This window comes from Gouania willdenowi, unplaced genomic scaffold (assembly GCF_900634775.1).
Source record: "Gouania willdenowi unplaced genomic scaffold, fGouWil2.1 scaffold_93_arrow_ctg1, whole genome shotgun sequence".
NCBI lineage: Eukaryota > Metazoa > Chordata > Actinopteri > Blenniiformes > Gobiesocidae > Gouania > Gouania willdenowi.
In genome coordinates, this window is record NW_021145258.1 from 11546 (window position 1) to 27250 (window position 15705).

At 35.9% G+C, this 15705-nt stretch overlaps 1 protein-coding gene across 1 annotated transcript; it reads left to right on the forward strand.

Moving 5' to 3' along the window:
• The first annotated feature begins 293 nt into the window (after nt 1-293).
• Nucleotides 294-14809, forward strand: LOC114461111 (uncharacterized). The gene is made up of 7 exons (XM_028442951.1): nt 294-363; nt 3493-3804; nt 3959-4240; nt 4311-4412; nt 8095-8120; nt 10015-10092; nt 14571-14809. Exons 1-7 carry the CDS (start codon nt 318-320, stop codon nt 14625-14627), a joined length of 903 nt encoding a protein of 300 aa, XP_028298752.1. The 5' UTR covers nt 294-317; the 3' UTR covers nt 14628-14809.
• The last annotated feature ends 896 nt before the right edge of the window (nt 14810-15705 follow it).

The following is a 15705-nucleotide window of genomic DNA, read 5'->3' on the forward strand; positions in this document are numbered from 1 at the left end:
GTTGGAATAATGTGACTGTTCATTATTGTCAGTGTCTCTGCTGTGATGTTCTGTGTTCGCTATAGTCGACATTGTAATTTCCTTTTTTGGTGATAAAGTTGAACTGTTTCATCCTGTTTGGCCTTGTGTGTGTAGCACATTATTTAAAGGAGACCTTAGTTTAGAATCACTGTATAATGTTTTTTTTTTTTTTTTTTGTACCCATTTAAACTCCTCTTCCTCTTTTTATGACATCACTGATATAAGATGATATTTTTGCTCAGTGCACTCACAGATCAGAGTGTGAGGAAACATTAGAAACATTGATCTACAGCAGAATGCTTCTCCTGCAGCTCACTCTGCTCTTTGTGCTCGTGCTTGGAGGTAAACTTCTTCTTCTGTTGATGTTGTTTTATCATTTAACAGAGTAGATGCTTTGGATTTCATTTGTTTTAATTAATTAGTGATTAAGAAAAAAACTAGACCTGTGGTAAAAACATATGGATGGTTAGAGAATATTGACAAAATACCATTTTACTTCAAGTTTAAAGGCAAATTGTTATATTTATTTTAAAACAGAGCTCATTTTGAAAAAAAAAAAAAAAACTTAGTTTAAAGGGGACATATCATGCTAAATCCACTTTTTTAGCCCTTAAATGCATTTTGATGTAGTTACGAGAGGATAAGTCAAAATGTTTGGTTGTTGGATGTAGTAACCCACACGCTTCATTACACCGTCTCCCAGCATCAGAACCTTTTCAAAGTGCCTGGTTGAGTTTTATTTTTTATAGAAATGTACCCACATCTGTGGGTAAGGTCATTTTTGTGTGTGTGAAGCACTTCAAGGATGACTGCTTCAGCAACCTCCACCAGTATAAAGAAGGATTTACAGAAAGACTTTGTCTGATTGAGGGTTCAATTCCTTCTATCTTTGGAGACGATGAACAGAGCACTTCGGTAAGCTGTAAATAACGCTAAAAAGTGTGATGATAAGACGTCCCTGTCATTGTTTTGTTAGCATTAGCAGTTGAACCGTCTTCATATGTTAGCGCTGTGTGCTCGTTTTAGATCCTTGATGATATGGCCTACGTGGTTTAATTTAAGTCTAAAGTTTTCATTAGTCATTTCATTTTGCCGTTTTTGTCTCCGAAAAGACTGTATTAAAATGCATTTTGTGAAATTAGCTTGGCGCTAGCGTTAGCTCGGTGATTGTGTTAGCTCACTTGTTAGGGTTCCGCAGGTTCATCATCTTCATTTACATCTCGGTCCGCTGGGTCAGACTCTGGCTCAAACATGTAAAGCTGGATGGACAAGTCTTCTGTTGTTGACATTGTGTAAATAACGTGTGAATAAATTTTTTCTGCGCCGCTACATAGCCATATCTCTTCTATCAAACTACAAAAATAGCCGAGCAGGGTGGAGTTGAACCTGGAGAGGGGGCGGGGTTTGCATTTAAAGAGACCGCACCAAAATGAGTCGCTCTGAGAAGCACATCAGAAAAGGGGGCTGAGGAGCTATAATAAAGAGGAATTCAGACTCAAGCATTGCAGTTCTGCTTTATATGGACCACAACTGTAATATTTATATGTAAAAAGGAAGGATTTAAAACCATGATATGTCCCCTTTAAAGTTAGTTTTATTTCAGTCAGATAATAATGAACCCAAAAAGCTGAAATACATCAGTTTTAAGTTATAAAATTGAATCTACTCAAGTTGTGATTACTTTGATCAAATGAGTTTATTTCTTTGAACAAACAGTAGCAAATGATTAGGAGAACACAATGAAGGAGTATGGACCTAATTTAGGGCCACAGAATGAAAATTATCAATTTATGTTTAGAAGGTTTTTTTATTTGGAGCTTCCTCTTCTTCTTCTTTTAGTTTATGAAAAACTTTCAGTTTTTACATTTGTGGAAATCAAATGAAATAATGTATTTTAAAAACTTACAAAGATAAATCTGAAGGTATTGTGTGTAAGTGGAAATATGATTTTAAAAATGATGAAAAAATGCTGGTCGCTGTAATCATAATTGAGATGTAATTGTAAATGACTTTCTGAGGATAAATAATAATTGTAATTGAATTGTAACTGGAAAAACTGCTTATGGTTGACTTTCTTTGTGTCTCGATGTTGTTCTGCCTGAACACCAGTTGATAGTTGAACAGTGTGAGTTTAAAAAGCCGAGAAATGTGATGAAATCCGGTGCTGTCGTTCTGGGCGTGCTCAGTGAGATCACCACAAAGAGGAACATCACAAATCTGAGGCTGAGGAAACATTTTAAAGAAATGTGATAGATCTGCACAGCTGTAATGCTCACCAAAAATGTCTTTCTCACCAGCAAAAGTAACGTTTCAGGCCTTAGCCCTTCATCAGACTTAGGAAACAGCTCTGACACACCTGCATATATACATGGGATGAATAGGTCACAGATCAGAGGGGGTCACATGATTCAATAAAAAACTATGAGACTTGTGAGATATATATTATAGATGTTTTACATAATCGATCACATTTATAATTGCAGAGACTGTAAAACAGGCAGGTGTGAATTGGCACATCTAAAAAAGCAGTGAACCAGTGCAACCACAACATAGTGCAAAAATACCAGAATTACAAATATATTATGAATTATATAAATAGAATTATAAATACATTCATAAATATCAGAATTATAGATATATTATAAATAGATTATATGAATAGAATTATGAATACATTTAACAATACCAGAACCACAGATATACTTATAAATCCCAGAAATGCAAATGTATTTACACATATGTACATATACACATAACACATATATATTGATTTTTACAAAGTTTTTACAATAAATTAGAGAGTAGTGTGTTGTCATGGTTGTAAATGTTGTCAATTACAATTACAGTGGCCAGCAATTTTTCCAATTACATTTAAATTCCAATTATTTATTATCCTCAGGAAGTCAATTACAATTACGTTCTCAATGACTAAATTCCAATTACAAAGAATCAAAATGACTGAGTCTGAAATAAATAAGCTAATAAAAGTTAACCTTCCTCTTGTGTTAGCTTTCTGTTAGCATCTCTAATGATAACTGGTCCTAAATCAGCTGTAAAATACACTAAAAACAAATATCTATCATCTCATTTATTTCATATCTATTGGTTACCTTGTTAGGTTTTATAATCAATGAAAATATAGGTTTTAATATTTTTGATGTGGGCGTCTGAGACTTTTATGTGTCAGTTTACCTTTAGATTTATATATTTTTTAATGATAAAATGTGGTAAAGCTTGATATGAAACATATTTTAATAATTGTTAACTATTACAATTACAAAGTCAATTATCTAAACTCAATTACAATTTAATTACAACTACGACAGCAACAGATTTTTAAAATTACAATTACATTTATAATGATGCCATAAATATCATAAATTATCAATTATGCAATTACAATTATAACTGACCCCATCCCTGTTTTATTTTATAACTTTATAACGACTGCTCTGTGTTTCTTTGCTGCAGGCAGCAGTGACGACATCAGCATCTATCACAGAGCTGGAGATGAGGTCATCATGTCCTGTAACAATGTGGATTCATCTGAAACATCATGTTCTAGCTTTAAATGGTTTTACTACAGATACAGATCTACTACAGATACCATTGTTAGTGATGGACAGATTAATAAAAATTCACCTCAAGCTGCTAAACTGAGTCTGGGCCGTAGATGTTCTTTGACCATCACAAACATCTCCTCTGAGGACGCAGGAGCTTACAGATGTTACTATGGGAACACATATGAACAAGCCACATATGTGTATCTGAACATTTTAACACGTGAGTAACATGACATTATTGCAGCTGTTCCTAATATTTGTAATTGAAAACTTACAGTAATTGTAACTGAAAAATATAATTGTCCCCAACCCTGGTACTGACCACAAATATCACTGTTCATTTAATTATTTGCATACTTTCACATTTTCCTCAGTGTCAGCAAATCAAAGCACTGATCCAGTGGGAGGAGTCACACTGACGTGCACTCTGTGGAGGTTGACAGACATCTATTGTGAAGCAGACAGCCTGAGATGGCTGGATGAGGAGAGAGATGAACTGAAGCAAGATGGTGATGAAGTCTATTATAGTAGACAGATTAACTGTGTTTCTGATCTGATAATAACACATCAGATTAACCACAACAGAAGATACACCTGCCAGTTTGTTGATAACAATGAAGTGAAGATTTCTGCTGACTACACACTTGTGTCTACAGGTAGGACGACCAATCAAATCTCACCTTTAACATGTAAACACTGTCTTTATATGTTCTTCATTGTTTTCAGCTCCAAACAAGATCATCATCATCATCGTAGCCTCAGTCGGACTGTTGACCATCCTGGTCATAGTTGGTCTGACTGTTTTCATCAAATCCAGGAGGAAAAAAGGTGTGTGTGTGTGTGTGTGTGTGTGTGTGTCTAACATAAAGGTTCATTTATTTGCTGTTTTGTAGTTATAGTTTCCCAGTGTTTTAAATGTGTGTTAAATACACAAAAGGTTTGACTTTATAAAGCTTATTTATAGCATCTGATTTTTCACAGTCAGCCCTGTATTAACATTGTTTTGTATCCAACCCTACAGTTTATAATCATTTACATTAACAGAACTAAACTCTGCTCAGTATTAATCTTCATTTACAATTGTAATTGTAATTACTTATTGTCATAATTGTAATTAAATTGTAATTGAGTTTAGATAAATAACTTTGCCATGAAAATTCTATAAAAAAATATCAAATACAATTATAATTTAACACAAAACTGGGGAACCATGTTACAGTTCTATGTACAGTTCTACACATATGTAGTTAACAATTATTAAAATATGTTTCATATCAAGCTTTACCACATTTTACCATTTAACAAAAATATAAATCTAAGGATAAACTGACACATAAAAGTCTCAGATGCCCACACTAAAAATATTAAAACCTATATTTTCATTGATTATAAAACCTAACAAGGTAACCAATAGATATGAAATAAATGAGATGATAGATATTTCAGATGCTAACAGAAAGCTAACACAAGAGGAAGGTTAACTTTTATTAGGTTATATATTTCAGGCTCAGTAATTGTGATTAATTGCAATTGAAATGTAGTCATTGTGAACGTAGTTGTAATTTACTTTGAGGATAAAAATAATTGTAATTAAATGTAATTGGAAAAATTGCTGGCCACAGTAGTCCTAATTTAATTGTAATTGAACATGGGTAATTGAAAATGTAATTGTAACTTGTCACGGCAAATTTGCGGTTGACCTCATTTGGAGACATGATTTATTGCTCTGGTTGAGTGATGGAGTCCAGGCGAGGCATTGATGATTTTATAAAAAAAGGTTTATTATAAAACTAAATAAAAAGGAGTACAAAGATGGACAAAATTATTGACCGCCCGGGCGGACGTCCGATGATCGAGTGGCACAGTTCTAACTCCTCACGTATATTCCCCCTCAGTCCCCCTCCCTCCTTCCCCCCAGGAGATAAAGAGGACAGGGTGGAGGTGATAGAAGAGAGTGAAAAGAGACAGTTTCTTCTTTGGGTCAAAACAACCAGTTCTCTGGTATCTCCTGATTGTCGTGAGTGTTGGAGGTGTGTGCGTGTATGGTGTTTGTGTGTATGAATGGATGGTGGTGTGTATGTGTGACTATGTGAGTGTTTGTAGGCATGTGACTGTGTGATGCCTCCGTGTCTGCGGAATAAGATGTGTTTTGGGAAGCTGACCTCGAGAAGAGAGCAGAGAACATGAGACAGCAGAAATGAAAAGTCTCAACTTAAAGCCTTAAAAAGAATAAGGTCTATGAGTAAAAATTTTTGCCCCGACAAACTGAAAAATGTAACTGACCCCAACACCGCATAGAGGAATGTCTATGCACTTTAAATATCAGGAATTATCTGAATTATCAGTGATGTCATTCATGAGGAACATTTGTTAGTATCAGGTTAATAAAGGTAGATTTATCAGACATTTAAGGTTTGGTCTTGTAGAACCATTCACCACCTGAAACAGATTCAATGAATTACAAAAAGGTTTGAGGTCATCTCAGACTGTTTGTAACAGATTTAGATTTAAGTCTCCCATAGAGAGAACTTTATTTGACTTCATTGATTCATCATTGATGGTAAAGCATCACTGGTATCAATAGGGGGTCTATAACACCCATTAACAGTCAAATGAAGTGTTTTGGATTCTTCAAGGTCAAAAGCTAAAAATTCTAATTTCTTACTCACTGATTTGGACAAGAGCAGATTTACATGAAACTTACTTTGTCCTACAGACCAGTGTTTCTCAAATGGGGGTACGTGATGGAACTACAGGGGGTACTTGAGAGAGAGAGAGAGAGAGAGAGAGAGAGAGAGAGAGAGAGAGAGAGAGAGAGAGAGAGAGAAAGTGGAAAATGAACAAATAAAGTGTCAGTCTTTGTTCCACCCCAGGCGTGAGATGACCGGAAATGATTAAAACTATAGAAATAAATCTATTCAGGAGCCACTAAATCAGTGTTTTTCAACCTTGGGGTTGAGATTCCATGTGGGGTCACCTAATGTTTGAATGGGGTCACCTGAAATTTTCTTTAAAATCAAAATATCCACCCATCCATTTTCAAACCCACTTGCTCCTGTCTCACAGGGTCATGGGGGTCTGCCGGTGCCAATATCCAGTTCTCATTGGGCGCTGGGCGGGGGTACACCCTGGACAGGGCGTCAGTCCATCACAGGGCAACACAGACAAACAACCACTCACTCTCATTCACTCCTATGGGCAATTTTTAGAGTCAAGTCATGTTTTTGGGAGGAAGCCGTAGTACCAGGAGGAAACCCACACAGCACGGGGAGAACATGCAAACTCCACACAGAAAGAACTCAGGTGTCCACCCCAGGGCTTGAACCCAGAATCTTCTTGCTGTGAGGCGGACGAGCTAACCACTAAGACACAATCTTAAGCAACTGTATTTTTACACGTTTGCTTTGTGAAATATAAATCTAGTTAAGCTTAAATGCATTAAATAAAAAAAAAAAAAGAATAATTACTGTACCTGAGCTTAAACATGGTAAAAAACTAATTCTAGAAAAAAATGTTTTTGGGGTCGCCAGAAATTCTTGATATCAAAATGTGGTCACAATCAAAAAAGGTTGGAAATCACTGTATTAAATACTGATTATTTCCACTTATTTACAAAATGAGATTCTTTAAAATGTGTTATCACTCATTCATTTCATCATTATGTTCTATAGTTGTTTTTAAATAGTTTTCTAAGCACAATGACGTAGTCGGACAAAGGAATTAAGAGAAAGGTGGAACTTGAGCCAAAGAAGTTTGAGAACCACTGCTTTAGACACTGTAACCATCAATACCAACATCCTTATCCAAAATAGATTTGTTTCACCATGACTCTGGTATTAGAATTGCATCAGGATCAGGTGAAAGTTCCCATATGTGAACCATGTCCATGTTGGCAAATAGACTGTGTACATTTAAATGAATGAAACCAAGATCTGCCCTTGATTTAAAATCAACAAGGCTTTACAACTTTTCAGTGCCAGGATTGGGTTGAACATTTCTAGAGATCAGAAGCAACAAAACAATTAGACATTTCTGTTTAAGCTCTTGATACCATTTAATAGAGGTTTCTCTATTTCTGAATGAGTCTACTTCAGTTTCAAACTAGTCTTTTAAAAAAAAGATGTTCATCAATTAGACAAAATCCTCTCTGTGAGTTAATCTATCTCCCAATGAGGACAGTTTTGAGTGAGGATTAAATTAGGAGATAATTTGCAATCCTCATGCAGGTGGATGAATGTCTAGCAATCATAGAAGAGACAGATGATGATGTCACATATACACAGAATTTAGTAAACTCTGAAATGTAAAATCAGTTAATTAAACCTTGTTAGTATTCATCTGTATTATGATTATATGTTCTATTATTGAACTGCTTCTTTTCATGTTTTAAAGATTTGAGCTGAGCTAGAAAAGTAACTTTCCACTTCCTGTCGCTGACGGTTGTGACAATAAAAAGTCTTTGCATCGCTGAGTGGTTGAGATAATAATCTGTATTATTGGTTTGTTACAGACGCCCCAAAGCGAGCTCGTGTTCCTGTGAGTATATTTAAACACTCACCACTTCTCACAAACTGTTGCAGCTATTTTTTACATCACCATGCAGATAAACTTAGTGTGTTTCCCTTTTAGATGAATCGGAAATTATCAAACATGCTTCACGATCAGCTGTTTATTCACTTTTTAACCAGCTGTTTGATTTGTTGAAAGATTTATTATTAGTTTCTCTTCAGATTTGTGTGGAAAGCCTGCATTAATCTGCCTGTTCCTTTGTCTCTTTACTGTACTCAGAGGTTCACCAACCGATACAGCAAACCTCACTAATGGTTGGGACTCATTGATTCGGCCTGAAAATTGTGCGTTTCAGCTCTAGCGATTCAGACTCAACCCAAGAACCAAGCACATATTCAGACTCGGGGGAACCGGACCTTTCCGTTGATACCATGGTTGGCCCAATCCCAGCACTTTTAAAATCGTATTTCACATATAAATATTTATCCATGGTTGTAACACATACATATAACGCACGATTATACGTGAATTAGCGGGATCTCCTGACACCTTACTGCAACAGATGTGCAGCAAAACCGGAGGCGGTGGGGATTGTTGGACTACAGATTACGCTGAAGTTACACAGCGGAGCAGTTTCAGAGCAGCGACGCATCCAGTGGAAATCCAGGGTTATAATTGTATGCCCTTTGCTAAATTATGACACCTTTGGAGCTATGTTGGCATTTTTTGGGTTAGGTGGAGGGATCTAGAAGAGTTAGGGTTAAGGTTATGGTTTAGGGTAAAGAAGGGTTAGGGGTTAGGGTTAGCAATAGGGTTAAGGTTAGGGTAACAAATGACACTTAATGACTGCCTTCATGACACCTTATTCATGCTAATGTCAGATAATGACAGCGTTAATGTCAGCCTTATGTATCAAACTTCAAGTAAAGTGTTACTGAAGTTTCTCTGCGCATGCGCTTATTTTGGTTCATTGCAAAATCACACCGCCATCTATTGACTACATTATTTAGTTTTTTTTCTTATTTCTCATGTGAGTGGAGATCATTTTGAAAACGTTGCCGTGTGAAGGTGGAACTTTTTGGAAACAAACAGAAAAAGAATCTAAACAGGCCTTATAGTCAGGTACTTTTTTTGTGGAGAGTATCTAAACTATACATTTTTGGAAAATCTATTGTATAAGCAATCAGAAAACAATGTTTTCATCTTCCCTGATACCTATTTGGCCTCCATCTTGGATTTTACATAATGGACGCCATAAAAAGGGTTTTTGTCAACATCTTGGCTTTTAAATAACCTAGAGCTTTTATTTTGACAGCTAAACTACCATTTTCAGGGCCAAGGAATCCAATCTTTTCTGTCCACGATTCTTGGCCGTGTGGAGACCTGTAGCTAATGCATGTGCGTAACGGCTGCGTTTTCATGGCAACTATGATGGTAGACTGTCTGATGTGTAGGGAGTGTGTTTTTTGTACAGTTTTGCTGTCTTCTTTGGACCTCAACATAGATGCCATCATGCAAATTGACTCTTTCTTCCATTATGTCCAGCACATGCTTGGTGCATTCATTACTTCGCTCTGAAAATGATAGATTTGCTGTTAAAATAAAAGCTCCAGGTTATTTAGATGCTGAGATATTGATGAAAATGTTTTTCACTGCAGCCATTTTGTAAAATCCAAGATGGTGGCTATTTAGGACTTGGGGCAAATGGAAACATTGCTTATACTATGAGGTTTCCAAAAATGTATAGTTTTCATATTTAAAAATCTAATCATAGTAAACTTAACCTGAGATAAAGGTTCCTGAGACATAAATAAACACAGAAGTAATGCAAAGAGTTTGACAGGCCTGAGCTAAAGACATTTAAACTGCTGATACAATAAATCCTGCTGAGGAAGTGATTTGTTCCTTTGTTTGACCTCAGGATGGGGAGGAGAGCAGTGTGACTTATGTCACCGTCAGCTACAGAAACCGAAACCAAGAGGCCTTGCCCAGCTCAGAGGTAAGTGACTCCCTACGTCAAACCATTGCTCCCACTTTAGCAGAGTCGCTAAAGCACAAGAAACCAAACTGGGTTTGAATTCACATCAACTAGACATGCACACATCATCATTCAGTGATGTGTAATCAGAGGTGGCAAAAGTACTAGTCGTCAATACTCAAGTAAAAGGGTTAACCCTAACCCTAACACATGCACTACAGAGTTCTAGTGTAACAATTACAAATCAAACATAATGTAAATCAAGCAGCAGTAAATATCTTTCAAACAGAAAAGTCACCAATTCTATCTTCTACTCCTCCAGACCATACACTGTAAAAAAGACGTCGCTCCAGCACCTGGAATGGGGCGGGGACTGTGAGCAACAGCTGTCAGACAGCCCATCAAAGAGTGGTTCTTTTTGCTCTGTCATGGTACATTCTGGATATCAGCAGATTGGCTCAATGAGCCAGATTTTTTTTTCACACTAACTACTAGTTTCATGTAAGGCTGTCCTTACATAGTGACAGCTTTAGCAAATATGACAAAAAGTCACTTTTATAAGAGTTGCAGACTGCAATATAAAAAATTTTTATTAACATAAATTAAATACTCAACAATACACAAAGTAATCCCCACAAACACATGGTGACATGCTCCCAGTAGTTTGTTTCCAAAAACACTGCAATTGTTCACCATTTTGTCCCGAAATTTGGGATTTTTTTGCCTGCGTGCTGTTTGTAGACCTGCTGCTTTATCTCCAAAATGATCGTTAAGGATTACAACATGACGACGATCTCCCAAATTACGGAGATTGTAGAACCGCCTGTAGTTCACATTTTAACCCTTGCAGTGCCGTGTCTGTGTCATATGTCTATGGTCCATACACAGAACATCCAAAGGTTTTTTTTCTCTGCCAAATCAAACCATTTGCTAGTCAGCATGTCAGCATTATTTACAGACACAGAATACTTATTAAGTGCTTAAACCAGGCAGAAATACGCTCCGCTCCCCCTCCCCCCAGTACACGGACACACAGTCAGCTGTGTTAGCGACTGTCAGAGGTCTGTCAGTCTGTCTGTCTGTAAAACTCTATCAGTTCTGAGTGTTGAAGAACTAAGAGATGTTTGAGGAAACACTGCATGTGTTTCTCTTCTGTAACTAACTCTCTGTCTCTCCTCAGCAGAGATCTGCTGCTGCTGTTTCCACATTCTTAAAGAGACAGTGTCCTGAATGTGATTTACTTTAAAAACTACTTTCAGCAACTCAGAGCTGCCCTGAAAAAAGCAACAATACAGAATTTAATCACATTTCAGCCTTAATGAAGGAAAAAGTCAAGTGACACTAAATGTTGTTTTTGTGCTGCTAGTGATTAATAAAAGGGTCTTTGTGGCATTTTTCTCAACTGACTTTGACCCATTATTGTTTTTCTTGTAAAACTATTGAAAAAAATAAATAAATGGAGTTTATATCAACTATTGCCACTTTGAGGAAAAATACAGAAATATGAATATTGGTCCATATCACCCAGGCCTAATGTAACCAAAGCAGTAACATTTTATCTTGTAAAGGATATGAATGTCTAAACTGTGTGAAATGAGGCGTTCAAACACTGATTAAAGTAGGATTTTATTAATATGAGTGTGTTACCTAAAAAACTAATAGAAATCACTAGATTGATCTGATGCCTTGTTATTAGAGTTTAGATCAGGCCCAAAAAAACCAGCCTGACCCGACCCGGGCTCACGGGCATAAAACCCGACATGACCCACACCCGACCTATTAACTTATATTGTAGGCCTGAGCCCGAAGCAAATCCGACGTAAACTATTATTTTATTGAACGTATTGCAGCCAGTAGATTATTAGCGCGGTGCTTCACGTAGCGGTACTGTAATGACGTGACTCGATCCGTTATCACAGTTTTACAGACTTTAATGGAGGTTGTAGTAACGCCAAAAATAAACAAACACACAGAGAAACGTCTTACACCGTCATACACTCACACTACCGTGGGAAGAGAATTGTTCACTAGTCTTTTCCCCGCTTACGCCCGCCCTTAGCCCAGCCTTCCAGCCAATCAAAACTCAGAACACATGTAAACAAAGACACACATTGGCAGAGAAAGCTGCACGTAACCATGATGCCTTCTCTGCCATGGGAAATCTCAGCATCAGTTAACCACTGAACACACACAAGTGGAACATAACCAGAACATAGAACCCAGTTCGTAACAGTATTGCAGACCAGAGCGGGCGGCCCGTACGTGGAGCACAGACCTGACTGAAACACATAATCCTATTTGTTCCCTGCGCTCCAGCAGCAAGTGAGGAATGAGCCAAATCAGCAATATTCAGTAAATGTGAACGCTGAACAACTAAACGCAACACAACGGCGTCAATATCTCGTCCCACTACGAGCAGAAATCACTTTAGAAATGATACCACAACAATATAGAAGTGTTTTTGTGTTCATTAAAAAATAACATTAATGTAATAGAGGTTAAAACAAATTTTTAAAAAAAGTTAAAAAAATTAGGCCTGAGCTCGGCCCCGGGTCGGACCAAGAATCTAAACTCTACTTGTTATGTAGCAGCTGTTGCTAATGCTAATGCTAATGCTACACCACTTTATGTAAACAAAGTAAAAAGGCTGTGTGTGAATAAAAGAACATGTCAGCCCTTTTGTTTGATGTTAATTGTACTTGGAACCAGTTTGATAAATTGCTTACATACATTTTTTTTAAATTATTTTAAAATGACTTTGTCTTAAATGATCTTTTATTCCTTTTTTACATTTAGGCCGATTATTTTAAGCAGGTGAATTGGTTTGTTTTATTATTAAATAACTTTAAAATAGTCTCAATGATTTGAATGAAAAAAATTGTGATCGTGATTTTACAAATAAAAAATGTGATATGATATTTTTCCCATATCGTCCACCTCTAGTTACAAAGTTACAAGTATTCATGTTACTGTAATTGAGTTGTTTTCATGGGTACTTTCTAAATTTCTAAATCAGTAATTTTACTTGCACTTAAAAGTGTGTTTTAAAAGTAGTAACGTAATTTGTTACATTTCTACACCCAACCGTTACTGAGTAAATTATTATTTTTTTGTTTTAAAATGATCAAAGGACATTGTGAAACTACAAAAAATGAAATGACCAGACAACAATCAAATGCATCACATCATAGCTGACCAATCAGATTAAATGTAATGTACCGCACCAAAACAGCATTGAATTGAATTCATTAGTGTTGTTTTAGTTTATTTTTCAATTTACATTTTGACAAACCTTTTATTTTATACAGATGCCTTTGAGGAAAATAAATTAAGTTTCAATTATGTAAGATTTCATCTATTCTTTTTAAGTTTATACATGAGATTTATTACCAAAAATAAACATGGAGGGTGAAAGAAACTAGTAGTTTTTAATTTGAGTACTATTTAATTCAGCAATTTTTTACTTGTACTTGAGTATTTAATGTATGACTTACGTGTAAGTTTAATCAAGTGCTTCTACTTGAGTAGGATATATCAGTATTCTTTACAGTGATGGTGACATGCTCCCAGTAGTTTGTGTCCAAAAACTTCAACTTTGGTTTTATTAAATTGTCCATATGATCCTCCTTTAAAGAGTAACTAAACCCCAAACCTACTTTTTTCTGCTGAATACATATATATTTGAGTATTAAGTCGTGCTGTTGATTGATCCAAGTCCAACTTTTAACATTTTAGTAAAAGTATTGGAATTGTGCGTATTTAGTTGTAAAATGTCAGAGTTACTGCCCTCTAAGGGTCGAATGCTGCTATTACAATTGAATTTTGCTTTTGGCTGAGACGGATTATTGTGACGATCGTGCGTCACCAACTGTCACTGTTGGCCCCGCCCCTTCTATAAAAGATCTCCTGTGGTTATGTTTTTGACTCTGTGCTTCTATAAAGAACAGATTCTAGTCTAATCATAGGGTTCATCAAACTATGTGTGTATGTATAGACCAGAGGTGGAAAGAGTACAGAAAAAAGTGTGTTATATAAAGTCTATAAAACATTCTAGGTGGAATGGGAGGCTGCGGTGGAAGGGAGGACGAGGTTCTGTGGAGCCCCTGGCCTCACTCACCAGTAAACACCCAGGGACTGATGAAAAATATGGTTTTACTTGAAATTAAATATTGTAATTTACAGTATGTAACGGAAACAGGCGTGCTGGATTTATTTTACTCTGCAACGGAATCTATTTCCAATGTAGCGAAGTATTGTTGTGTGTGTACGTGCGTGCGCTCTTATGCATTGTGTGTAGTAGTTGAGAAGACGGTGCTCTGTCATTGCCAGCTCTGACCGGCTTCCTGAGTGGGCGTGTCTTACTGCTCCAGGAGAAACGCCCATAATCAAGAAGTTTTTTTTTAAATTTTCCCCCTAGTGGCAGGTCAGCAGAAAGCAGGGGTTTAGTTTCTCTTTAAATATACACAATCACCTCAAAACTCCACCATTGTCTCCTTTAGGTCAGAGAACCAGAGGAAGGTGAAGAAGAAGTGACTTATGCAACGGTCAAGAAGTGAAGAAGAACGTGTGAATGTGAAGGCAACACTTCACCTACTGTCAGTGCCAATACTGCTTTTCTAGAACGAGTACAACTACTTATGAAATAAACAGTTTGGATTGTTTTGTTCTTTAGTTTCCAGCAGACATGGGAAACCAGTGGCTCTTAGTGTTTTACATTAAACATCATTTTATTATTGTTTTCTCTGGTACTAGAACATGTTTAACTTCTTTTTACTTTATAATTGTAAGCCATGATGCCAGTTATTCACAGTTGTATGCTTTGTCTTCTTTTCTTAAATATTCTCATATAATTCAATAAAAACATTTTAAAATACACTTTTCTGTGCAAAATATTGTCACATTATTTAGGGTTTGGCCTAAACTCTGACATTATGATAACTTTAACAGGTCATCAAGTAAAACCCTCTAGAAACAATGAATACAATACATCCCTGTTTATTTGAATGAGTTAGCTTAACCAGAAATTCAATAATAGTCTCCATTTTGTGATAAAAGTATTACATTTGGTTCAAATTTAGCCAAATTCTTTCCAAAAACATGTAATGTTGATTGAACCATCCAGAGTTTTTAACATGGCACCAGTTGCAACTGTTTTCTTTGTATTTTTCTAAGCAAAGATAAAATAAATGTTAAGTAAATTAATTAAATTTGATTAAAATGAGGCCCTAATTAAAGTTGCTCTGTGCTACATTTTCTATGGGGAAAATTGGAGAACAGATTTAAAATTTACATTGTTTTATAAAACTTTGAAATTAAGTTGTTTTTGTAATATAAATTTTGTTTGCAAGAATATAACTTTTAGCAATACATTTACCATAAACGTTATATTTAAGTTGAGCTTCAGATCAAGGGTTTTGACCACTATATTATATAAACAAATGACACAACCTGATATGTGTGGGGTGCTGATTGTAAAGTTGCACATAATAAACATATATTTTTCGCAACATTGAGCAACATTTTAAAAAAGGTATATGAATTTTTTTCACGTTACTTTTAACCAGATTTACAGCAATATTTGTGAAATTTGATACATTTACTTTTCTTGTAAAAATATAACGTCAATGTAAATCT